Source organism: Neltuma alba, unplaced genomic scaffold, assembly GCF_004799145.2.
Source record: "Neltuma alba isolate B1F8T4 unplaced genomic scaffold, ASM479914v2 tig00012714_pilon, whole genome shotgun sequence".
NCBI classification, from domain to species: Eukaryota; Viridiplantae; Streptophyta; class Magnoliopsida; order Fabales; family Fabaceae; genus Neltuma; species Neltuma alba.
Genome location: NW_021637140.1, coordinates 88,706 through 116,308, shown reverse-complemented (window position 1 = coordinate 116,308; position 27,603 = coordinate 88,706). Strand labels below are relative to the sequence as shown.

At 32.2% G+C, this 27,603-nt stretch overlaps 2 protein-coding genes across 2 annotated transcripts; both read right to left on the bottom strand.

Moving 5' to 3' along the window:
* Nucleotides 1–717: 717 nt before the first annotated feature.
* LOC114730189 (uncharacterized protein At5g02240) lies at nucleotides 718–4,765 on the bottom strand. Its single transcript, XM_028917223.1, has 7 exons — nucleotides 4,344–4,765; nucleotides 3,345–3,616; nucleotides 3,221–3,257; nucleotides 3,029–3,126; nucleotides 2,772–2,833; nucleotides 1,624–1,747; nucleotides 718–1,153 (listed from the first exon to the last, which is right to left on the bottom strand). The coding sequence occupies exons 1-7, from the start codon at nucleotides 4,624–4,626 to the stop codon at nucleotides 1,034–1,036; spliced, it is 996 nt and encodes a 331-aa protein (XP_028773056.1). The 5' UTR covers nucleotides 4,627–4,765; the 3' UTR covers nucleotides 718–1,033.
* Nucleotides 4,766–9,792: 5,027 nt separating this feature from the next.
* Nucleotides 9,793–11,796, bottom strand: LOC114730183 (uncharacterized). The gene is made up of 8 exons (XM_028917218.1): nucleotides 11,658–11,796; nucleotides 11,507–11,572; nucleotides 11,316–11,413; nucleotides 11,177–11,214; nucleotides 10,921–11,008; nucleotides 10,468–10,788; nucleotides 10,292–10,357; nucleotides 9,793–10,186 (listed from the first exon to the last, which is right to left on the bottom strand). Exons 1-8 carry the CDS (start codon nucleotides 11,716–11,718, stop codon nucleotides 10,034–10,036), a joined length of 891 nt encoding a protein of 296 aa, XP_028773051.1. The 5' UTR covers nucleotides 11,719–11,796; the 3' UTR covers nucleotides 9,793–10,033.
* Between the last annotated feature and the right edge of the window lie 15,807 nt (nucleotides 11,797–27,603).

Below are 27,603 nucleotides of genomic sequence, written 5' to 3'. Positions count from 1 at the left end.
CTATGATTAGTGGGCAATTATTGACTATGGATTCCCTAAACTTCTAGAAACATGCCAATCTTTCCGGCTCTTATATTTGTCCGTCATTTCACTATTTTCAATTATTGGCCCTTTGAACTAATGAAGCACTCCCAATCATCCATATCAATTAATAAAAATAAAATTCGTAACAGACCATACTATTCATAATTGTAATACGGGTTAATATAATTTTTTGTCTTTAAAATTTGATTCCATTTTGATTTTAGTCCATAAAATTTTAAACTTGTAGTTTTTATCTTTAGAATTTAATCCGTCTTAAAATGTTAACCGGTGTAATGATGTTCAAATCTATTAAAATATCATAAATAATATTAAAGTAATGACGTAGACTTCTCAGAAGATACTTAGTTAGATCTTATGTGAATAATAGATGATGAAAAAAGAAGATATCCTCAAAACAAAGCTATTGAGCCCCCCATTTTTTTCTTCCTCCCTATTCGTTTCTAAAAATGTTCATTGTATTCTGTTATTCACTATATTAGTCACACAAAATCCAGTTAGACATCACCTGATGAGTTTATATTACCACTTTTAATATCACTGATAACACTTTAGCAAATTTTAATACAGTTGTACCTTCAAGGACTAGTAATATAAAACAAACTAGATTTTAAGGACTAAAATTATGGGTTCAAAACAACCATTCATAAAACAAAAATTATATTAGCCCAAATAAATAATAAGCGTTGTCTCTCAAATTCTATGCAAAATAGATAATATAGTCGACGTATATAATATGATTCAAGCATCAGTGCATCTTTGTTCCTTTCGTTCATAGAGGAAAAAAATCATGTCCCAAGAAGAAAAATCAAAACTTGAGAGCGTACAAACCAAATCATTTTGTTAAGGTTAAAACAATCTTTTAGCAGCGCGCGAATGATGAAGCAAACATATCTTGCTTGAGGTAGTTCTAGTGACAACAGAATCCATCACAAAGGAACTTTGAGAATAGGATGATATAGATTGAGGACATGGCAGATGAACTTGAAAATCAAAAGCGAGTGGTGATCTGAGAAAACAAAGCCTTGAAGTCCTTTGTGGGTGCACCTGTTCCCTCTGGTTTTGATGCCAAGTCAAATGCCTTGAATTTAGCCTCCTCAAACTTCAGTGCCTGTTCAACCAAATGAGACAACAAATCAATATCTGACGCAGCCATGACAGATTTTTTCCCCCCTTCAATAGATTCGATTTATTGAACAATATACACAAATCAGAAAGAAAACTGAAAAGAAAAGGTGACGCCTGTTTCATTTTGTTTTTGTTTGTGAAAAAAGTAGGTAAACACAATTGTCCAAAGACGTCTTAAAGCAAGACAATTTAAGTTCAAGCCCCTGCCCCATCATATAAAGAAGGTACCTTGTTCATGCTTTTGCGTGAGAAAACAGAAAATAAGAAGAAAGAAAAACTCCGTGTGCCTTTTGTTTCTAGTATTTTCAGTTGCTGAAAGTAGAAATAGATTTTGAAAAACATCACCAAAGAACTGTGTTCAGAATCAAGAACCAGATGCTCACAACTTTTCTTTCTTAGGGGAGTAGAGGAGTATGTATCTCATTATCTCACTGGTTTCCAAATAAAATATACCTGAATGCAGACTTCTGCAACATCAGCTCTAGGTATGGCTCTGGTATCTGTCTGAAGAAGCTCATCATCCTTCCCTGTGATTAGTTCTCGAAGACCACCTTCCTTATCTTGCAAGCCACCAGCTCTGATTGCAAATAGAATGTGAGAATAGATAAGTATGAAAGCAGAAACAATCTGACTATTATCTTGCAAGCCACCAGCTCTGATTGCAAATAGAATGTGAGAATAGATAAGTATGAAAGCAGAAACAACCTGACTAAAACAAAAACAAGACTTGGCAACCAGAAGATGAGGCATGAATGTGGCACGTATAAAACCAAATGAGAGGTTGAATGATGTTGCCAAACATCATATAAAGTTAAATACACACCTAGAAATATATTCCCACCAATTGCAAAAGCCTTATCCCTAAATTGTTCAGTCTTTTCAGATAGTAGCAGCACATTAAGCAACAACTTTAGTCATACTTCTTATTTTCATTTGTGCAAATAACCCTCGCATTTTTAAGCTAGAATTCAACCAACCTTCGACCTAAAAGGACAGTAAAGTGAAATACATACACAATTTCTTTTCAGTGTAGTTAGAATCTCACTTCGAATCGTGCAATTCGAGACAAAGTAGCCAACGAGAGATTCAAATCTCTCATTATATCTTTTTGTGGCCTAAATCATGCAATTCACACTGGAATCATATGATCCAGGAAATGTCGAGTCATGCCACAACCTGACACACAAAAACTTTTTTCATTTTTTCTGATTTTATTTTGGTTATTTTTAGAAGGTAATCTGCCATATAAATACTCCGTAATGCATTTATCACTTTCAGCTAATCAAATATTAATCAAAACCCAAATTTTTTATTCCCTAATTGATTTTGGAGACTATTTGCCATTGAAATTTGATATGTATGGGCTCTTTTGATTTTTTGGGAAGTGTATCTACAAACCCTAATTTCTTATGATTCATGATCGATTCAAAATCAGGAAAATAGGCTTTTCGATTCACAATTCGTATCCTGATCTTATAACTTGTTTCTTTTAGCTAACACATGCCAAAGAGATCAACTTTCCAATACAAAATGACACTTCCATTAAAAACGACAGAACCTAGAAGAACTGTTTGTTTCTGCATCAACAGAAAATTATGCACCTTATAATTGTGTATGGAATACCGGAATCAGCCAGATACTGCTCCGCCTTTCTCTTCCAAACCTGCATCAAATATAAACAAACGAACTATTTTTTAACACAAGGGAAACAAATATATTAATACATGGAAGAAAAGAAATGCAATATCTCAATAAACTTGGTTTTCTAAAATGAGGAGCACGCTTATTCATACAAAAGCAAGAGATGAATGCAACAAAAGGAGGTAATTTATTGAGTTAGAGAGAAGTTGGTACGCACCAGTATATTTCCATTACCCAATTTGTTCAAAGGATGATCTGGATTCGTGCCACCCATAGACCCAACCAACACAATCTGCTTCACTCCGGCAGCCTTAGCTGCTCAAATAGAAAATATAATTTCAACATCACAAGCATCAATGAGTTTGTAACTTTGTACTAGAATTCAAGTAAAGGAAGAAGATTTTCATACCAGCATCTATTTGATTTTTCTGCCCAATCCAGTCAACCTACTATGCAAAAATTTCGGTATAACATCAGCTGAGCCAGATAAACATCATTAACTACAATGCAACATAGGAACTATGTAACAGTACCTGTTCAGGGTACGCCCCATCATCAAAATAAAACTCAGGCCTTCCACCTTTGGTTGGATCAAAGCCTGGCTTCATTAGGGGAACAGCACTTGTGAGAATTATGAGAGCATCTATACCTTCGATTGCAGGAACAATACTTCCAACATCTCTTATATCTCCGATAAAAACATCATCTGCACCACCAATTTTCTGTTTACTTTCTTCTGTTCTAACTAGACCTCTGGCAACATGTTGGTCTGACCTCTCCTTTAATTTCCTATGGACTATTTGACCTGAAAAGTAACCAACGAAAGAACAGAAAGAATTATCAGTTGATGACCAAGGCCAATGCATATGAAATCTGAAAAACCAAATGACCATTTATCCTTATGGCTTACTCCGCTTGATCAGGGGCAGTGGTCTATCTGGACAATGGCACTAAAGTGAATATGGACTATAGCCACCCAAGAACCGGTACAAAGGCATTTGATTTTTCAATTCGTATGTGAGGCTCAGAAAGCATATCTAATATGAAAAAGATTCACTCCCTGAATTAAAGTAGAGTTTTCTAAGGAATTACCGAACTTAAAGTCATCCAATTCTAATCCACTTCAATCCGTTTTGAAGTGTACCTACTTCATTCAGTATACATATCAGAACGTTGAGCTTTATGCTTCTTTAGTAACACCATTTTTTTTTTTAATTATTAAGGCGCGAATATAAAAGTGCGTCTAAAAGTTAGAAGAAACAAACTATAGAATTCTATGCAATAAATCCCAAGTTCACAAGCTGAACAACCCGGCAACTACTAAATCCCGATTAAAAGGCATCAACTTTCCCCTAGCCCGATCCTCATGTTTCGCAAAACCTCACACAGCCACAGCGCATGAGTTTTAACCCGTACCCACCATCGAACCGTACATCCTACTAAAGCGTTATTTTCTGGTCCATTTCCAAAACTTAAACCAGTCAAAAGGCTCAATTAGAAGAGACCCATCAAAAGGAATGGAGGGAGGGTACCTGTTCTTCCACCAGCTCCAGTGACGAGGACAGTGCTCCGAGACGAATCCGCCATGGCTGCAACAACCGCACCGATTCCAACCCGCTTTCTCGACAATGACAGCGACGAAGATGATGGGCGAGTGATAAAAGTAACACAAAAAGGGGTCTTTGGAAGGCTCCTTAATGAGGAGGAAGAAATAGGTAGGTGTTGGAGAGACTGTGACATCGAACCGTATTTATGACAATGACCTGGACGAGGCGTGGCAGTGGAGACAAAAGGGACACGTGTACACATCCCCATTACGGTAGTTCGCTCAGGCGCATAATGCCATCGGTGAGAGTAGAATCCGGTGACTCGCACGCGGCACCCCCACTCTGTGCGACTCTGAGAGCGAAGGAGAGCCTGCTCCGAATACTTCCGATGCCTCCAACGTCGTAACTGTTAAGCTGGTCCTCGCTGTTACCGTTATTATATTATTATTACGTTTTCGTCTTCTCTTCCGTTTGTCCTCAGATTCTCTTATCCTTTAACCTTATCTGAATTTTTTGTTTGCTTTGTAGGCCGATGGTCTTAGCAATACAGAGGCCCACGATGGCAGAAGGCCCAAGTCATGTCAAACTAGAAGATTGTCCAAAGTGGGGATGATTTTGTCAATGTACATTTTTTTCTTGTGTCCAATGAATAATTATTTTCATAAAAAATAAAAATAAAGAAAGAAAACTAAAAGATATTAAAAAAAAAATCTTCATTGTGTCCAATCCTCCAGTGAATAAAATTCTTTTTATTTTCCTGCCAAGCCAAGCCAAATGAATTGACTTCGTATAACCTTTTTTTTTTTTATATTTTCCTGCCAACAACTTCTCATAGCTTTTCAGAATACATTGATTGCCCAATTTACAACCTTCAAACTATTAAAAACATAGATACCTTTAATAACAAGTAAGCCCAACGAGGCCCAAAAGTGTTATTTCCCCCCCTGTTTTATTCTGTTTCCCATTTTGTCAAGTTAGTTATGGACTGCGCATGTCCGATTCGGGCCCATATATCTGGGCCTGTGTTTAATGGCAGAAGGCCTAGGTAGTCATGTTTTAAAATTTGGAGTGACTGTGATAGATCTCTGAGGTTTTGCAGTTTTGCTCATAATTTGCACTTATAAAGTTATGTATGTAACTAATTAGAAATAAAACTAGAGGGAGGCCCCCTCCTTGCGTGCAGCAGACACAAATTAAAATAATGAATCCGTTTACATCATCATTGGCTTCTTCTTCCTCTTAAAAGAGATTATTGGTCAAATCCGTTATAAAATAATTATTTGGTAAAATAACAATCTTTCCTGAGATTTCTCATTTGTGTAGGCCTCGTCAGAAGTCACCAGTTTTAATGACTTATTCTCTTTCTTTGGCCAAAAAATTAAAAATAAAACGACTTTGTCAAAAGTCAAATTGCTTAGCTTCCAATTTGTAGTTTCTACGAAGATGAATGCAAATTTCTACCTAACTTGTCCTCATTGAATCAATCGTGGATCGATTAATTAATTACTCCTTCCAATCTTTTATGAACAAACACAACTTCGCTGAAATTGTTGTATTATTAACCTGGGGAAGACGTAACGAAATTAAAACAAGACCTTGACACGAATTGGTCATTGTTAAACTATATTTTATATAATGAGATTGATGAGTTCAAATTGCAGAGGAAAAGAAAAGAATCCAGGAGGTGATGGAGGGGAGAGAGTTTGGCAGAATGGAAATTGGCTTCTGCATGTGAATTAAATATTTAAAATAATGGGGGATGCATCAGAGAGACACTGATATTGTAAATTTAAATTAATTAGGTGAAGTAATGTGAAACTTCTTATGTTGTTTTTACTTGGTTTGAGTCAACAGCAACGCAGCTGGCTTCTCCCTCGTCTTAGCTGCACAATTAAACTGTGTGCGTGTTTATTTGGACTAATTCAGCTACAAGATTATATTTAGAGGCAGAGATATAAAGTGACCGTGACATCAGATATATATATATATATATACTTATCCGATCCTTAATATAAGACCTATTTAACTAATTTGATTAGATTAAGAAAATTAGGTAAGTTAGTTAATTATAAGAAATATAACATGTTTTTTCTTAAAACACCATAATTAGCTTTCTTAAAATCCCCTCCTCTCTTCTAGTTGATTATAGTTGAGAGAGTATCTATAAGGATAATTTAAAAAAATTGATAAATATGAGAAATAGATCTTATATTTAAGATTAAAATTAACTCAATAATCAGGTCATATATTAAGGACCGGAGGAGTATATATATATATATATATGGCAAATATTTAACTCATTGGTTAAACTCATTAGTTACCAGTTTCTTCTTTTCATCTAACTCTTAGGATTAATTAAGCAGCTAGGTAGGGCCTAATAATTAAATAAATTAAATGGCCACCACAGCTACTCCCATAATTTAAACCAGTAACGCGAACAGCGTGATAAATGTGGCGACATACTAAACTAGGGCAGGCCCAACACGTCAAATATGTTTCGCAAAAGCAATCACGCAAGTAATTAGTAATATAATTCCATTGAAACTATATCCTTATTTATATATATTTTATGACTTCCATTTAAATAGGCAACACATGTTGAAGACAGGCATAACACATTTCTTTGTCTATATATGCTCCTTCCAGCTCTGAGAGAGACGTGGCCCCATAAGCTCTGGTATTTAGTTGAGACGTACTTGAGAGAATTATTACTTTATGGTCATCAAATAATTTGAGAAATCTAATATTGAATCAATCCAAACTGCTTCATAATACTACCTCTTGATTTAAGAGATAATTAGGAAGTTAGACTTGGTTTTAAATATAAGATTTTAATTCACTTTGTCTTCTACTTTTTTTTTTTTAAAATATCCTTATTGATTGTAAAAAATTCCCACCAAAGAGTATTTGATAAACATTATTAAAGAAAATAGTTTAAAAAAGTCAACATACATTTGTGACTAGTAGCTAACTTAACTAATTTTTTTTTAATATTTTTAAATTATTTATCTAGCTTTTATACTAAGTACAGGAGGTAATATATATGTAAGCAGAATGGAAGGATAAAACCGTAACTGTACACATTACTTGGTTTTGTTAATTACTTTAAGGTACCTACGGGGTTTTTCCATAGAGTCGAAGAGGAGGAAAGGAAAAAGATTTATTGTGTAATACTCCTAGTTGTTATATTTTTATTTGATACTACTAGTATATATTCATCTCCTTCCCTCATCCCTTTGAAATAAAGATCAAGAACGCTATTTGACAGTTCACTTACTAATTTTCTGCTTTGATTTTCTTTCCTCTGCATCAGTCATGTTATAAACATTTTCTTTTCTTAAAAATAGAAAATAAGTTCCCATAAACCTAAATCACTTACATGAACTGATGAATGAAACAAAACTAAGGTCTAACGGCACGGTCAACTAAGAAACTCCTTAGAATATCATTTTCATGCTTTAAGAAACTTTCACATATTTATATTATCTCGTATTATCTAAACTCACATAAAGTAAGTTAAACCAAATACTCCTTAGGTATCATTTTCCTGTCTAAAACTAATAAGGAGAGGGTACTTAAACTGGCAATTCTAAACTCTATATATAAGTTATTATGGGCCCGTTTGAAACAGCTTATAAATAGCTTTTTAATATTGATTTATAGAATACGAGGCAAGTATGTGAGAAAAGTTTTGTCTTAACTTACGTAAAATGTGCTTATAGGGAATTTCTTATGCCCTCCCAAGCAGGCACTATATTGTCTTCCGGACATACTTTCTAATCACTCCTGCAAATTAAAACTTACCACCTTCTAATCAGAATGAAACTTCTGAAGATTAATTTCTTGTTAAAGAAAACTGGCAGAAATTACATTGATGATTCCATAGTCGTGACCTGTAACTCTATTTTAATATTTGGTTACAATTAATTAATGAGAAAAATCTGTTCTAAGTAGATTTTTGTTTGGCTTGATGAAAGGAGCACATTTCCACGTGATAATGGTTACATGTCACGTGATGAAGACAACATGGTGGTGGGGATTTTGTAGTGTGAGATTGCTTTCTGTCAAATCCATCGTTTTCTTTTTAGTTAATTCCATGGCTTATTATATTATATTCATCAATAATCAACAATTTTTGAGAGATTTCAATCCTCTCCCATTATTTTATTTTAGTTGCGTGACATAAGATGCAAAATTATTGTACTATTATTCATTATAAAAATTAATCTACGACTTTCTCTTTCATTCCATCATTGTTGCTTTCAGGAAACAAATTAATACCCATCCATTTCTTTTAACGGGAGTGTACTTTCATTTTTAAATATGTAAGACACATTTTATTTTTTTCTCAAATATTTATTATATTTTCCACTGATATTCTTACTAAGTATGACATTTCTCTTGTATTATCTTGCACATACAAGATAATTTTCCACTGATATTCTTACTAAGTATGACATGATTCTCTTGTATTATCTTGCACATACAAGAGGAGACAGATTTCTTGAGGATATTATTACTGCAAAAGAAGTATGTCCGCTCCCTGCTCAAAGATTTTGACTAAGTTAACCCACTTTTCTTAATGTTGGGAAAGTAAATATTTAATTGTAATAAGAAGAAATTGATCCGATACGAATCTATTGTGTATATTATTGATTGATTGCGTGATGATAAGAATGTTTCTTTATTAGTCTGGAGGATTCATAATCCTTTGTCAGAAATTTTTAAAGGAAGTGGATGCTATGTAATTCTTAGTTTGAACTCTACATATCTCGCAATGAATAATTTAGAGGCAAATATAATATGAAATGAACCATAGTAATTAATTAATTATTGATTTTAGTTATAAAGTAATAAACAATTTATTACTTTCGACTTTAATTAGGATGTTTTCGCGAGACAACTCAGTCGAAACGTTTTAAAGGTTTTGCAGCACACACAGTACACAGACTATAATTAAGCATATAATTGCTCGTTCTTTCTTATTTAACCTTTAGTTTTATAACTTTAATCACTTACAATTTTTTATCAGTAAATTTCATTTCAATTTAAAACAGTCTCTCTCTGTCTATACGTTTGATAATTTGTGTGTTGTCACTTGCAAGAAATGAGATATATTAAATCATCGATAGGACAAAATAAGCCAGTAAGGAGCGTACGGAACAAGCAAAGGAGTTGTCCATTTCTAGAACAAGGGGTCTGGCCACTTTGTTCAATTCTCCACCAGATTTTCATTCTTTATTTTTAATAATTTCTTTTAAAAGTCCATTGTTTTTATATTCACAACTGAGGCTGAAATTTTTTAAAATAAATTTCGATTTCAATTGCGGAATTTTCCATATCAACGTTTATCATTAGATACTCTGTACTTTCCTCTTCAAGAGTTCTTCATTTGCTTAGCCTATTAGTTTAATTACCATCCTGACAAAGGAAGGCCAGAAAGGAGCACTTTGCTTATTTTGGAATATTATTAATCAACTTATTATAATCTGAGCAAAGCATCTACATCATTTTCTACTGATTACTACGGCATAATTATCTGGGGAATCTCCAAGGGCTTCTTCTCCTTCTTTCTTCTGATGGTTGGATTTTCCCTTTTTTTTTTTTTTGGGTGGGTTTGATTTTAACATGATCAATGACTGAGAAAGAGATTTGATTGCACAGAAGAATGATTCTTAGGCAGTAACGGAAGTCTCCACAGCAAGCTTTCCAGGGTATGCAACTTCTGATTTTATATCAGCTTCCCATAGCTCAGGCACTGCCTCCCTAAGGTTATGAATGCTTTCTAACGCATAATCTGCTCCTTTTGCCCTCTGAGATGCACCGACCTGCATAAAATTCTCAATAATTTAGACCCTCAAAATAAGTAAATAATTATATAACACTTTGTCACAAATATCTTTCTCTGCATTATGTTCTGTCTCAGTCCCTACCTGTACGGTGTGAAGGCCCAGACGCTTTCCAGCTTGAATGTTCCGGACACTATCCTCAAAGAACAACTGCAAGTGAAAGGCACAGTGTTAGCAAACAGAAACCTTCAACTTTTTTTCCTTGTAAACGGTTATCAAAGCCTTTTTCTTTTCTTTTTTTTCTTTGGTTGGGTTCTTACAGTTCTTTGTGGGTTTAGATTTGCAATCTTGAGAGCCAATTCAATGGCATTTTCTGATGGTTTGCAGATGACTGGTGTCTTGGGCAACACTGAGGTGTCAGCATTGGGTTGAGCAAAGTGGCCTATAATGTCAAATATTTCAGATCCATTGTTGCTTGTTGTGGGACTTGTGTTGGTCTCAAACTCATCTTCATCTTCTGTAACATTATTCTTGTGGATGGGATTGAGGGTCTCAAAGCATATAATCCCTTCAAAGCAATCCTCTAATCCAAGTCTGCTCAGTGCCTTCGCTGCGTGGACCTTGTCCGCATTTGTGAATATCTGCATAATAAATGAAACAGAGAAATTTAGGACCGTCAGAACCATCCTATAAAACAACATTAACATAAGGAGTCCTCTTATAATTAGATCACGTTCAGAACTTTGGATGGTTGTTTGTAAAGTAGTAATTACCAGTTTCCTATATGGCAGGCTCAGCAGAAGGTTCCTCAGAACTGGGTCTGGTTTCAAGTTCTCATAAGGCAATCTTCCATGGACAAAACTGCAATAGCAGAATTCCAAAAATCAACATCACCCTTTCAAAATGTACAGACAAATTGTTGAAATGGACACAAACACACGATTTGAAGTGTTCATTCTAATCTAAATTGTCACTGGTGTTAAGTGCATGTGGGGGGAAAAAACTAAAAAAAGAGAAGAGGTCCTGTACCTGTGATATTCATCATAGTCGAAGTCATATCCAATTGCCTATATTGAGCACAAAACAGATCAAGCAAGGTGAGTCAAATTGCTGTGAATAAAAGAAACCATTTTGAGGAAGCGAAATGACGAGCAAAAATGAACCGTACCCTAAGACCAGCCATGGTTGTCCCATAGTTTCTGTACAGAAGGTTGGACAAGTCATCAATCTTGCTTCTGTCTATGCCAAGCTTCTCAACCATATAATCTACAACAATGGTAGAAATCAAACACGGGTCATGGAGGTGAAACAGGGAGAAGTGCTATATGGAAAAAGATTTCTTAGTTATTATAATCATACCTTTGATGTTCTTGAGGCAGGATTTTGCAAGACCAGTGCTAAGAGGATACAAAGTATCATCTAAATCTGCAACACGAAATCACAGTTATAGTCATGTCCAAAACAGTGAGAACTTCGTTCATTAATTCATGTTCTGTTTTAAGGGCTTTACCAAAAAGAAGGCAATCGTATTTCGGTCTCTGAGCCTGTCTGAAGTGACCCTCGTACTCCATTTCAGACAGAAGAGAACCTAAAAGAAACAGAACAATACAGCAGTGAATAATAAGTCCCCATGAAGAAAAAAAGCATGAAGCAGCTCAAATTTATATAGGAAACTCAGATTCCCTTTGTTTCTTAATCCTCATAACTTCATGGATTTTCGGATAAAAAAGAACAAAAGAACTAGTGCCGACTCGGATTAGCACCAAAAGAAGCAAAAGATATTCGAAGGCAGACAATGAAGACGACTGTTTAAATTAGATGTGATAAAGCTTCCTCAGTTTTCTGAGTGGACAATCCGTAGCAAGCGAAATAGATTGGTTAAAAACACTTCATAAAATTTTCAACAAAAAAAAAAAAAGACAAGAAGCCCATCATAAATTTGATCTGAAAAGAGTTCTTTACACATAGCCTTCCCCTTTCCAAAGTGCTTAAAAATTCAGAATTACAGAAAGGAAAAAAATTGAGGCTTTGCGGAAAGAACAAAAGCCAGATTCTAAAGAATTAAATGTACAAATGGACGAAAAAACAGGGGTCCATTTCAAAATGACAGAATAACTCAACAAAATTCCTGGTGAACCCCAAGAACTGACTAGAAAATCTGTAACTTTTTCGAAATGTCAGATGGTATCTGATACGGGTACTGGGATATATGCTCCGAGACATGAAGGTGAACCCAAGAACTGACTAGGAGCAGAAGATTGGAGAGAGGGACACAACGGTAATGAAGGAAGGAAGAGGCAGAAGGGGGAGGAACAAGGGAAGCACAAGGGGGCTTTATATAGAAGAGGGTTTGCTTCTGGGCAGAGGGCGTCCTTGTCTTTGATTGTGAAATTGGCATTATTTTATTCAATTACGTCCGGCGACCAATGAGGTTCACACCATTATTTTACTCTCAATTTAATTTGTCCAAGGAAGAGACTGCTATTTTTATTTGTCAAGTTTTTTGACTGCATTCGAGAATCAAAATCTGTTTTCACATCTTCAATTTTGGAACTCATGTCTCTTAGTGAAAAAATAAATAAATAAGTATTAGTAGTAATTAATTTTCATTTTTATCATTCAGCATTTAAAAAAAGTAGTACTCCTTCTTAAATATAAAACATATATATTTATAACCGGAAGAGTACTATAATATTTAGAGGTCAACAATATAGCAAAAATAGTCCAATATTAATGAGGCCAAAAAAAGTCCATTTTGAATAAGAAAATAGATCAAGGGTTGGAAACACGCAAGTATGTTTTCATAAGTTGGGATTTGAGAAAAGTATCCCCTTGCCCGCATATGCTTTATTCTGTCATTATTAAGTCATTATTTGTATTATGAAATGGTAAGAAGAAACAAAGCGAAGGAATGCAATGAATTAGGCAGGAACCAAGGGAGCTGCATACCCTTTTTGATCAACTCGTGGATCCTAGACTTAAGGGAGGTTTGGGTGACACCCAAACCATGTTTTGGAGATTAAGTCACCCAAACACCACCAAAACCATAGTTTTGGCTCAAAACCATGGTTTTGAAAAAAGCAAAAAAATTTTGCTTTTGGAGAAAAAAGGGAGAGTGTGAGAGCCTATAGGATATATATCTTGTTATTTTTTTTATAAACATATTTTTTATTAAACATATTTAATATTATATTTTATAAATATATATACATATTAATTATATTATATCTTATGTATTATAATTATGTTGGTAAAAAATATATTATTAACAATTTTATTCCTTCAAATTAAAATATATCATAAAATCTATTTTTTCTATAATTATCACATTAACTTATGTCTTTTTTTTAGTAATTTGTATATATAAAAAGTGCTTCTGATAACAACTATCCAAACACTCTCACTTCTCAGAATAATTTTTTTACAAAATCTATTCTTCACAGAATCTATTCTCCTCAGAATCTATTTTCCAGAATCACTTTTCCAAACCACGGTTTGGTTTCATCCAAACACACCCTTAAAACACATGTTCTTTTCTTTTAATCATTTTAGGTAACGTAAACAATGATAATACGCCCGCTAAGAATAATTCCATATTTTGAATATACGTATGTGTGTGTATATGTATCGTTGGATTTACGCGTATTTTCTTTTTAATTATGAAAACTTAAGCGTACTAAATCATGGCAGAAAAAAGAGGAGAAGTTACGCGTATTCGAAGAAAGTTAGCTGGTAGCGTCAAAATGATGAAGGCAAATGGAAGATGGAGTGCTCTAAATGTTCATTAAATTGCTATAAATTGGATAAGAAACAAGCAATATATATGGGGATGCGAAAATGCGTGTGCGTACGTTTGGATGTTTTGGAGAGCTCAAAAAACAAATGAATTTAGAAAAAATTACAATCAAATCTCATAAAAAGAAAAAAATTACAAAATAAATCTTATAAGTTGTTATTATACTTATTATTATAGCTATTCAGATTTTATTAGAATTTTTTAGTAATTTTTTTTTTGTGAAATTTGATTGTAATTCTCTCTCTCATAATTTTATTACTTGGCCACACGAATAATACTCTTCCGTAAGTAAATAAAATGTATATAAAAACTGATTAACTAATTCGAATAGTTTAAGAAAGTTTGTTATGTTAGTTACTTGTAATAAATAAGTGTTGTCTTTCTAAAATACCCTTACTACCATATGTATTACCTTAAATTACTATCTGATAAAATATTTAATATTCGCAATTACTATAAAGAATACATTAAAAAAAATAAATAAATATGAAAAATAAAATATATTGAGATTTTATATTATAATTAAATTAAAAATAAAACTAGTTTTTATTTAATACGGAAACTATTAATTTCAAGAGAAAATTGCAAATAAAGACCCCCTAATATATAAAATGGCAATTAGAGACCTTGAATTTGAGAAATTGCTCACAAGGACCCGGTTCCAATTTGCAATTATGAAATCATGACCAAATTACCAAAATACCTCTCTTTAAATTTTTTTTTAAAGAACACCACTGCCTCTCCGAAATCCGACCGTCGGCGCTGGAGCTCCGACACCTCGGCTGCCAGCCGCTGGAGCTCCGATGCCGGTGGCGGCCGGTTCCAGCCATTGCCGGCGGCCTTCCTTTGTTTTTTTTTTGTAACTGTTTTTTTTTAAATAGGGATTTGATCCCCTAACCTAATGTTTCCCAAAATTAGGAATGACCATCAACCAACAAATTTTTGCTAACATTATGATACAAAAAAAATATAAGTTAACTCATTTACTCTTGTTCCAGGTGATAACAACAATACATTTAGAAATAACAAGTTCTGATTGTAAAATAACGCGTCTGGAATGAAAATTTAACAATATGTTTTTTTTATAACAAACAAATTTTGTTGCAGGTGATAACAACAATAAATTTGAAAATAACAAGTTCTGATTATAAAATAACAAGTTGGGATTAAAATTTAACAACATGTTTTTTTATAATAACACATTTGTTTCAGGTGATAACAACAATACATTTGGAAATAACAAGTTCTGATTATAAAATAACTAGTTTGGAATTAAAATTAACAACACCTTTTTTTTATAACAACACATTTTATTCAAAGTGATAACAACAATACATTTGAAAATAACAGGTTCTGATTATAAAATGAAACTAGTTTTTATATTAAATACGGAAACTATTAATTTCAAACTGTTAATACGTGTCCTTTGTAAGTGTTTTTTCCCCCTTCTCGAAAAGACGTCATAATCTTGATCATCTCTTAAGTCTCAACTCATTTAAATTTTTTGTTTAAAAAAAAAAAGATGCTTTTATAAATATATATAAAAAGAGGGATGGTGTACCATCTCAACTTTTTGCCACGATATCTTTACCATAACACATGGTGTATATTCAATCTCCCTCTTTGATTGATTCCTTCCGCTTTTGTTTTTCTCCCTTCTTCATATGGAAGGAACCTCTGGGCGAGACAGTATGATGCCACGTGTGGTGTGAAGACGGAGGATAAGTCTTAGCCAATTAACCGCAGGACCACAAGTCCAACAATTATATATATCAATTAAATTACACTCACATCTTCATACATAAACGCTGACGATTCTTCAAACCTTCTTGACATGGTGGAGTCCCAATAATTCAAACCGCCCACTATTATCATAAAGAAAATAAATAAATCACAGAGCCACCTAAATGCATGCTAAATCATAAAATCTACATATTTTCCCTCATTTACTAATCTACTACCCCGGTTCTCGTTATAAGAGCTAGTTAGCTAATTTGAGGAGATTAAAAAAATAAGTTAAGTTAATATTTATAATCAATAGATGTTATTTTTTTAAAATATCCTTACTAATCATGTATTGGTTAGAACTATCATTATTAGAAGATTTTTAAAAAAAATATAAATATGAGAGACAAAATAAACTAAGGTCTTATATTTAGAAATAAAATAAAAATAAAATAAAATTATATATGAAAAACCGGATATAGTATTATGTACTTTGGATGTTGCAGTGTTTACAAATCAAGTTTTCGTGGAATATTGTAGGGTTTTTTTGGAAGTTGCTTTTGCCCAAAACACATATAATATTTTCTAAGAAAATAAAAAAATAATTAAAACTTGAAAGAAAAAGGGAAATTGTCTGAGTTGCGTGGGGGACACCTGTTGTTCCGAAAGGAACGAGCTTTGATGAGGAAAAAGTGCAATGATATTGTACGACACACAGCTGCATACAGCTCAACAGCATCGCCACCCTCTCACTCTCACTCCAAGTTACTGGCCCCGGTGAAATTCTCTTTCGCGGCGGTAAATGCCGTCCAAAATATCAACCCATTCCCCACCGTCCACAGATATTTTGGGAACATTTTGTTCACATTCACAATGAAACGATTGCGCGGAAATTAATTACTCCCTCCTATCTTATAAAACTCATTTTTTAATATATAAAATGAATCTTATATTAAAAACCGGATGTAAAAATATTTTCTTATAAATGAATCGTTCGACCTATATGTCAATCTTAGGCAAACTTTATTGGGGTGATATCAGTGAAATTGGAAAAATTAATGTTGACAAAAACAAAAAACTTACAGAAAAATGAGATATCTGGATTTCAATCCCACTTATGATATTAAATTATTAATGTTTGGCCAAGTAATTAAAAAAGAATACTTGTGTGGTACTGGGAAGGGTGATCTGGACGGTTCTAGATGTCAGGCCCGGGGGGGGGTGAGAGAAAGTGTACTTTTGATGAGGAAGAGGTTACAGACTTACAGCTAACAGGAAGTTCGCTTTTGATGTGTAAAAAAGGACAAAAGCTACGGCCTCCAAACCCCATGATTCATGATAACCCGCCCTTTTATTCCTCTTCTCAACTTTTCAGGATACCCTCCCCAAGACTTTTAAAAAATCTATTCTTCTGATTTTTAATATAAAATATATTGAATTAATTTAATTTGATTAAAAAAATTAGATAAAATAGTTAATTATAAAAAAATATATATATTTTTTCTAAAACATCATAATTATCTTTCTTAATATCTTCCTTTTCTATTTTATTTTATTATAGTTGAGAGGAATATTCATAAAAAAATTTATAAAAAAAATTAAAAAATATAATAAATAAATTTATATTTAAGAATAAATCAATTTAATAATTAAATTCTATATTAACGACTTAGATGCACGTGTTTGGATTTTTTATCCTTTTGGGATCTCGGCTGCCTCCTCCTTTTGCCCGTTGCCTCCACCACATGATCAACATTGTCCAAATATTTTTAGCCCCTTTGTTTATTAATTAATTAATTAATTAACCAGTCCTGTGCATCCAAAATATCAATCCCCTCCCAAGTCATGTGACTGCCTAACTCGCTATGAACCTTCTCGGCAACACACCAAAGCCTACGACCAGAAGCTCCTGTCGAGTTCATTTATGGCCTCTCCTTCATAAATGGTCACATAAAAATGATTATGTATTTTGGGTGGCAGTTGAGGGAAAAATAAATAATGTGAATAATTAGATTAGACGAAGGTGGAAGAATCGAATTGGCGAGAGATAAATGACGGAAATAATAATAATAATAATAATAATAATATGTGGGTAGTAGTAGTTTCATAATTTGGCTTTGGCTGTGATATTGAATGCGGATGCCCTCACCTAACAAGATGGCACCTTCACGTGAACATCCGTTTTTTAAAATAAGGGTGACCTTTATTATTTCACGACAGCTGTTTTCCTTTTTTCTTTTTTAAATTTTAACCCCTTTAAATATCTCCCTTTTCTCTTCCCTTCTTACCCTTTCTCTCCAATCTTCACTATTAATTACTATTATAAATTCCTTTTAACTAGTCTGTGGGATTAAACAAAGAAAATTAATTATTCGTAAAATTTTCATATTCAGATAATTTGGGACGTGCGTGCATTTTTTAAAAGAAAATTATTTCATAATTAAACTTTGGTGCGCATATGTGAAAATATCCTAATGAAAAAGGGTATTATGAAAAAAAATTCATATTAGGATAAAAAGAAATTAAACCTTGTATATTTACGGTTGAAGAACTAAATTTCTTCTTCTCTTCTTTTACTTTGACTTCTAATTAAGCCTATTCAATAATTTCATAATTACGTATTCCATCTTTAGTATTTCTAAAAATTAGAGTAATAATGCTCCTCCGATCCGTAATATAGGATCCAATTGCTTAGTTAATTTAGTTTTAAATATAAGATTATTTATCATATTTACCAATTTTTTCTAAATTACCCTATAGATACTCTCTCAACCATAATCAAATAGAAGAGGAAAATGAGATATTAAGAAAGATGATTATGGTATTTTAGAAAAAACATGTCATGTTTCTTATAATTAACTAACTAACCTAACCTTTTTAATCTAATCAAATTTGTTAAATAAGTCTATATTAAGACCGGAGGAGTACCTCTTAAGAAACAATTTTCAGTAATAATAATAAAGACATCAATTTAAAAGATACTCATTCGGTTCTAAATATAAGACCCAATTTGCAGTCTTATATTTAGGACCGGAGGAGTACATTAATTTTTTTTAATCTAATTCAGATAACAAAGATACGAAATAAAGAGATCCGATTACAAAATTATATATTTTCCCGACTGATATAAAAAATTACAAAATTATTCATATAGAACACAACATAATATTACCAAAAACTTACATGGTGAGGTACATATTGGATTTGAATTAATTTTAAATGATTGAACTTGGACCAAATCATCATCATGATACATATAACTATAATAAAGTAGGACAATTTGTGTCAAACATGAGATATTAATTACTCTTGCCAGTACAACCCCGTCAACAATAAACTAATACTTCGTGCAATATTAAGTTAATATTTTTAAGATTGCAAATGGAGTGCAGAATCCAAAGGCAATCATCGCCAAGCAACCAATCCCCACAATGCAGCTAACTACGCAGAACCAAGTAATCTTTAAATATACGAAATACAAAATTTAAAAATAATTAAAATAAAATAATCCAATGTATATCCCTTAAGACAGATTGAGCAGGGCATGTCATCATCCATGATTGCATAATTATCTCCCAACAATTTTAGATTAAGCCCTCAATTATTGAGCACATCGCCTATGATATCAATATATAGAATTCATAATATATTTTTATTTGGGATCTCTCTTCTCTTCCATTCCAAGATGGCTGGCTAGGCAGCCATAACAAAAGGAGATCAAGCTTCCATCTAGCTAGCCATATATATTGAATAATAAATTACTAGTTGGGTTACTTAATTGAGAATATTATTATATAGGAAATTGGGTGTATTAAAGTGATTTCTCAAAGCTGGTGGTTGCCTGGTGATTGGACCAAGTTGACAGGATGTGCATGGTGGTGTTCATTTTGGGAAATAATTAATTAAGGGACAGATGTGAGAGGGGGCGTCAATAATTAAGTGAAAATGAAAATGACAATTCTAAGGAACACCATCACACGTCTGCGTCTCTCATCTTATTTTATGTTCATAAGGAACAAATAATTGGAACCTAAGATTGCATCCTTGGCAAAAGCACAACACCCAGGGGATCAAAGAAGCTGCTAACTCAAATATTAATTCCAGCCAAAAGATCCTTCTTTCCCAGCTGGCTTTTTCTGCCTGCAAAGTTAATTCCATCTAATTAACACCCTTTTTCATCTTTGAAGAATATTTGTTGAAAGATTATGATATATTAAAACCAACAATAATAAATAATTTAGTCAATACTTTACATATGATAATAATTTTTATTCTTTGAAAATTATAAATTTTAGAGAGAGTTACAATGAGATTCCAAGAAAGAAAAAAATTATAAAATAAGTCTAAGAAGTTGTCATTTTTTATCCTATAACTTGTTACTATAGACTGTTTAAGTTGTTATTAGAATCTTTTGGTAATTATTTCTCTTTTTAAGACTTGATTGTAATTCTTCCTAAATTTTAAGCTATTTCAATATATATTTCTGTGTCACACCAGCCCTTAAGAGTACATTACCAAGAGAAGATGCAGGTTTTCAAACTCTTCTTTCTGCCAGTATGGTAGCTTTTTAACTTTTTCTGGAAAACAATATAATTATAAACTACTACTAATCCAGTGTGCTGTTTGTACATGTTTTAACTCGGATGAATAATCCAAATCTAGCTTCCAAGGTTTGAAAAAAAGATTGTGTCGAATTTTATTTTACATCAATCATTATCATATACTAGTTTATTTAGAGAAAAACAAACATGTATGTATATACTACGTCATACTCCTCTGGTCCTATTTATAGAGCAGAGAGAGAAAATATTTTTTGGTCCTATTTATAGGGTACTGAGAGAAATTTTTTATATGGATGTACAATTTTATCCCTCATTTATTATTGTGTTGACTTTGTTTACATGATGTATAATGTAGATTAAATAAGGATAAAGTTGAAAAGTCATTAAATTTTAAACGAGAGTTAATAAAGTTTAAGGTTTTTCTTAGTTTGTGTGAAATATACTAAAAGTGTCTTATAAACAGAACTAGAAGAGTATTTTTAACATGAGAGTTAGTTGGGAGTTATATTTGATTATAAACATATCCATTTCACCGGCTAAATTTATTATAATTGCTTCTCCAAAATATCCCTGTCGATAGTAAAAATTCTCACCATGTATGGGATAGTTTCAATATACCTGATTAAATATAATAGTTTGAGAAAGCCAACATGATCAATCATCTGACTCTGATACCCAGTATAAGAGGTAATAGCAAGGAATATTACAGATAAAGAAAAGCAATTATTGTGCTGCGGAATACAACTAAGCAGGGAGGCCTTGTATTTGTGAAAAGAGAGGAATTTGGGGTACGTAGTCACAGTGCTAGCTAAGCTGCACTTTGGCTGTCTCTCTTGAAAGCTCCATTTCAATCTCTCCCCTTCCCCACAATAATTCCGGCCACCTGGGTTGGCTCTGATCGCGACATCTTCCTTATTATATAATCGTCTGATTCTTAATTCATATACTGCAGTTAATTATGTGATTATATATATAAGTGACTATTATTGGAGCTCTTGAGCCACCAATAACAAGAGAGAGGGCAAAAAAAAGGGAGCTTGGCTTTCATCAGTAGGTGAAGTTCGGTTGACTGAGAGAAAGCTACAGCAACGAACAGTATACTCTACAAACCGTGGTCTGATGGAAAACATGCTGTCATTTTTTTTTAAATAATTCATCAGTCACAGGAAGATGTCGTACGTTTTTTCAGCATCTGGGAACTTGTTAGATTTCAATATGTTCCCACGTCACGCAGTTTCATTATTATTGTTAATTAGGGTTCTTCTTGTGTGCTCCTCGTCCACTTTTTGCTGCTGCAATGTTCAGACGAGACCACTCATGGAGAAGCTTTTCTTTCTTTGCATATTGTTTATTATGCAGTGTTTGAACTATTTTTAACCTTAAAAATTAAGCACATATTGGTTGAATTAATTATATGAAGACTTTAATATTTATTTATTTTCAGCCTAGTCGGCTTGTTAAACTTTTTATGGGCAAGGCAAAGAAAGAAAGTAAGAAACTTGGCTTGTCTTTCCCCGTTCAATAGGATACGCAAGAGTACGGAGCTAATAATGGGGTGAGGGGTCGTTTCAAATTAAATATTTCAAAAATTAATTCATCAGTTAATAAAGTGTTAACTATAATTATATATTTGATACTAAATTCCGAAACTTAATAATATTTTATTCGCGTTAATAAGAATTTAGATACTGCGTCATTTGACAGGGAAAAAAAACCTTCCCTCACGTTAAATTTGTAATAATAAAATTTTTAAACAGCAGTTCATAAAAAGCAACCAACTAAATTATATGTTTTTTGCGGAAATAGAGAAAATCCTTTAGAAATACATGATATATTCTTACATGCAGAAAATATTGGTATTTTGCAAGATTTTATACTAGAGTACTCAAATTCGAATCTTTTTCTAACTATCAAAGGTTTTAAACAAGAACTTTTCGCCTTTTTTTTCATGTGGAAAAATCATTTGGCAAACGAATAGCTTTTAGAGGTTGGAATTTGGAAAGTTATGAGTTATTACCTTCGGTCCTCAATATAAGAACTCTTTTGAATTTTACTTTGATCCTAAATATAAGACTATATTCTACTTGTCTCTCGTATTTATTCATGTTTTTTCAAAGTAATTATTGTAATAATATAGTTCCAGCCAATACACTTGATTAGTAAGAATATTTTAAGAAAAACAACACTTACTTATTACAAAAAAACTAACTTAACTAGTTTTCTAATCTACTCAAGTTAGTCAATTAATTTTGACATTAAAGACCTGAGGTAATATTTCAAGAGATACATGGGGAGGATGAAAGGGTAAATCTGGGGGTGAAGAGGTGGGTTAGGTCGATAAGAAGATATTGGGAGAAGAAATCAGGCCAATAATGGAGAGAACAAGGACAAGCAATGATCAGAGTGAAAGGAACTTTGATGTGTAAAATTATAATTATAAATAAACAAAAGTACGTTTTGTTTTATTATATTTAGAAAAAAAAATATATTAATAAAAAGGTATCATTTCAGATTGACGTAGAGAGCACTTTGAACCGTTCTCATAGCTTGAGAGTGCCGCAGCCAACCTAATCTAAAGTGACATTTTTTAAAAAAAAATTTATCTTCTTCTTCAGCATCATCTTCTTCTCTCCTTCTTCATCGTCATCTAGCTTCTTCTCAAAATTACTTCTCCTTTAATTCATGCCTCACACGTGCCTACCCACTTCCATTATTAATTAGGGCCTCTCAAATTATATTATCATTAATGCTTAATTATATGTTTATTACCCTTCCCCTCTTTCCATTTGTAACGCCAATCTCATATCCGTATTGGCCGTTTCCTTTCGCTGATTTTGGTTCTGTTTGATATTACCTCTGGTCCTAATTATGAGAATTAGTTGACTAATTTAAAAGATTAAAAAAATAAGTTAAGTTAGTTATTTGTAATGAATAGGTGTTATTTTTCCTAAAATATCCTTAAGAATCAAGTGTATTGACTAGAATTATCATTATTAGAAGGACTTTCTTAGAAAAAAATATATAAATATGAGAGACAAAGTAAACTAGGGTTTTATATTTAGAAAAGTAAATAAGGGTCTTATATTTAGAATAAAATAAAAGTCAAATGATGTTTTATATTAAAGATCAAAGGTGGTATTTGAGATCCAATTAATCAATTCTGCAAAACAACCGTACTATTATTAACCCAAAATCTATGGGTGCAAACTCAAAGAAGTTTATGGCTGCATGGGTAATTAAGCTCTAACTCAATTAATTAAGTTGTACATGGAATAAGTCAGATCTAAGTTGTTCACAACCATTAATTAAGTTCATCTGGACCAGTTCGTGAAAATGAATCTTGCCTTTGTACTATAATTGGTTTCTACTAAAATGTTGTACTTCTATATTAACTTTTCTGTACTCATTTCATTGTTTTTTTTTTAATTCTGACTAATAATTTTTCAAATTATTTAAATGTTTTCCCAACAACATTGAATTAAAAAGCTTTATATTCTGAAGGCCAAAAAAAAAAAATTATATACTTAGGTTTTGTCTGAATTAAATAGTTATAACCACTGGGGAAAAAATAAACTCGACTTCCGAGCAATTTATTAATGGGCACTTCAAAAATTCTAGAAGAATAAGACTGAGAATATATAACCTCTCATGAATAGAAATTAGTACTATCTTCTATCTTTAATATAATATTTAAATAATTAATTTTTAAAGATTAAATTAGTTATTTGTAATAAATAAATATTATTTTTCTTAAACTATCATGGTTAATCATGTGCATTGAAATAATTCTTACAATGACAATATATGAATAAAAGAGACAAAATAAATTAAAATATTATATTTAGAATAAAATTGAATTTTTAACTAATTTTTATATTAATAACAGTACTATGATTCATGAGGTTGTGTGCTCAATAACAGGCAAATTTGATAAACTAAAGATAAAAGGAGGAAATCATCAGCACACAAAGCTACTTATAACTCAAGTGGTAAAAATAAATGGATCGTGGGAAGAAATATTTAAGGATTTAAAATATAATAAAAATGGATATCTATAAGAATATTGATTATTAGAAAGGGGCAGTTTGATTAAAACGATATTTTTTAAACTTTATTAAAAATTTAACACAAATAATGCAGCAACTAAAGTATAGTTATGTGGTGTGTGTGTGTGTGTGTCTTTTGAAGTAATCAAATCATTAAAACGAGAATCTCCTGCAAATTAAAGTTGACGTAATCTAATCAAAATGGGCCCTTGGCAGCTCATGTATACAGTATACGCGCAGATATTGGAGGTGGTTCTCTGTCAAATTTTTAAAATACCTTTTTTATTATAAAATCTTAAATATATAAAATATTTTATAAAACTTTAACAGTATAACCCAATCATAAATTTAAAATATATGATTTATTTAAAATTCAAATTGCGCACCTTTTTTTTTCATATCTTTTTCTAGGCAGTTAAAAAAAAAGTGAGTTCGAGTATTCATGGCTTAAGTGGGACTTATAAAATTTTGTAGAGTAAATAATATTGATATTTTTGTTGTCCGCAATATTATAGAAATACTGATATATATTCCGTTGTCCCATATTTTATAAAGTTATTTATTTAAAATATTTTTAATTAAAAATAAGAGAGAGAAACATATATATCTTTGAATCATTAAAGAAAGAAAAAGAAATAAGAATAGCAGGTATACTGCAAAACAAAACAAAACAAAAAGAAAAAATATCTGGGATCATCGATCTCAGCTTGGGCGGCACAGGGACATGGATGTAATAGCAAGTTGAACAAAATTATAGTCCACAACTAATTGGAAGGCAATACCAATAGCATTAGGACACGTTGCATTCTGAGGGGACCAACTTTAATTTATAGGGTAAAATTATTGTTTATTATTTGCCGCCAAATATAATTAATGTCAATTTTAGTAATTGCCAGCCATTTAAAGTATATGCTAGATCTTTCCATTAGTCACTCCCTGCAACTCATGTTTATTGCTATTTCTTGACGTGTCATTCACTTTCTAGTTCCCACTATATAAATATATATATTTATATATATATATTTATGCATCATAGACTTTTAAACAGCTAAAAAATCCACCATGAAAAAAAAATTAAGCATAATTTGCTTTTTCAATATTAATATCAATATATATAGAGATTTATAACAAAATCGCATTATGCATATTAGTTATACTTATAATTTGGATCATACACAGAAAAATACGTTTAATTTTTAATTAAATAATAACACATTGGCCTTTGCCGATTTTTGTCTATTTTTTTTTATAGCTAGCAATGATGATGGGAATTTAGGAAGTGATATTGGCAAGCAAAAGGTTGGTTAATTTACTATACTTTAGCTGGGAGCTGCGCAAAATAGATTATATATACGTGTTGTGTGTGAATGCTTAGTATGAATTGCTTAATTCACAGAAAAATATTATAAAAACTATGTTTAAAAACTATTTGCACTTAAGAAAATGTTAAAAACAAATAACTAAAAAATTATAAAAACTATGTTAAAAATATTTGCACTTAAGAAAATTTAAAACAAATAACTAAAAACTGACTAGGAAGTACAAGAAATATGTAGAGAGAAACATAGGAATAACATAAACATAAGGGTAAAAATATCTTTTAATTCCAAAAAGTTGTTTTTGCATAAGTTATAAGTAAGTTTTAGATACTTTTGTAACCATGTTTAAAAAAAAAAAACAGTTTTCCCCCATAAGTTAGACTAGCTAAAAGCTGTTTTGTAAACTAAATTATCATACTTATAAACTACTTTTTGGTTGTTGGACTGCCCCACAATCAGGCACTAAATAAATATCTCCTTACTTCTCTGGTTCTATTTATAAGACATAGAGAGAATGTTTTTTTTTATCCTATTTATAAGTAATTTTATTAAATTTTTAGCATGAATTTACTATATTGTCCTTTATTTATTATAGTGTAAATAGTTTTTTGGAAAGTATATATATATTAAATAGGGATAAAGTTAAAAAGTTACTATATTTTATTGAAAAGCTAATGCAGTTTAAAATTTTTCTTAACCTGTGTAAAATATATTAAAAACGCCTTATAAATAGAATCAGAGGAGAGTGGGTGTATGAATTTCAGAAAAAGTCGGTAATTATAATTTTGATGAATTACGTTGTTGGAATGATGGAAGCATTATAAGTGATGGCGTCGATTATTGAAAGTTGGAAATTACGTAAACTTGGAGGAACTCAAACTCGCAATGATGGAAGATAGGAGCACCAATCAAATTTAGGCAGGTGGCACTGGTCATCATCTCTATCTCCAGCTATCATTGGAGCTTCCGAGTTAAATAATAATCTCAAGTTGGGACCGCCAAAAAGCCCACAAATGATTGATAGGTACTCTCACATTATTATTGATCTTGTTGCCTAGCTACTAGCTAGCTAGCCCCCCCTTATCCACCAGGAAGCCATTATTGTTGCTTGGAATCTCACTTTAGGAGGGAAAAAAAAAAAGAGTAGATTTGATGTACATATAAATGTAAATGTATCGAATTACTTACATATGTGCATGAACTTACCGTTAAATATACAGATATTGTTGGATGTTTACCTGGCAACTAATGAATTTCGACATCATTTGTCTTTCTCATGTGTGTTTCGGAGAGATCCAGAGTTAGACCAAGTGTGATTTACCGCTTCCATCCCTCGGATTCACATACCTATTCCTTGATGGAGTCATGTCAATATCCGAGAAAATATGTTGCAAACAAAAGGATGTGTAAAAGCAAGGGATATAAAAGATTCCTTGGTATAAGCTAGGGCGATGTACCCCAGAGTAAGAGCACAGTTCTTTGGCTAGCACGTAGCTATTGGCCAACAGGCCAAGTCTCGTTTGCTGTCATCCAGAAGCAATATCTTGTGTCCAAACAAAGCCTGAACATACAGATGCATGAACTTTCCATTATTTGATGTGAAGCTTCATAAATGGTGGAACCCAGCCATCCCCCACTTCTGCATATCTGAGATCATCATCAATATATATATAAACTCTAAGTAACTAGTGCTTAAGTCTCAGTAATTCAGATAATCAGTGATATCCTCCACTAATGAAGAAGACAAAGTTTGTTCAACTCTAGTGAAAATAGAAAGCTATCATCATTTGCTTTTGAAATTACCAAAGCCATACACACACATGTATGTATAGTCGTTTGCCCATATCCTGTACTCCAGCCATGCATGAAGCATCCCTGCCCACATTATAGGAGGCATATAATTAAGATTCTGCTTTGAATACGAGCAGATACTCTTCTAATTCTATTTATAAGATATTTTCAACATATTTCACATAGAATAAGAAAAATTTTAGAATATATATTAACT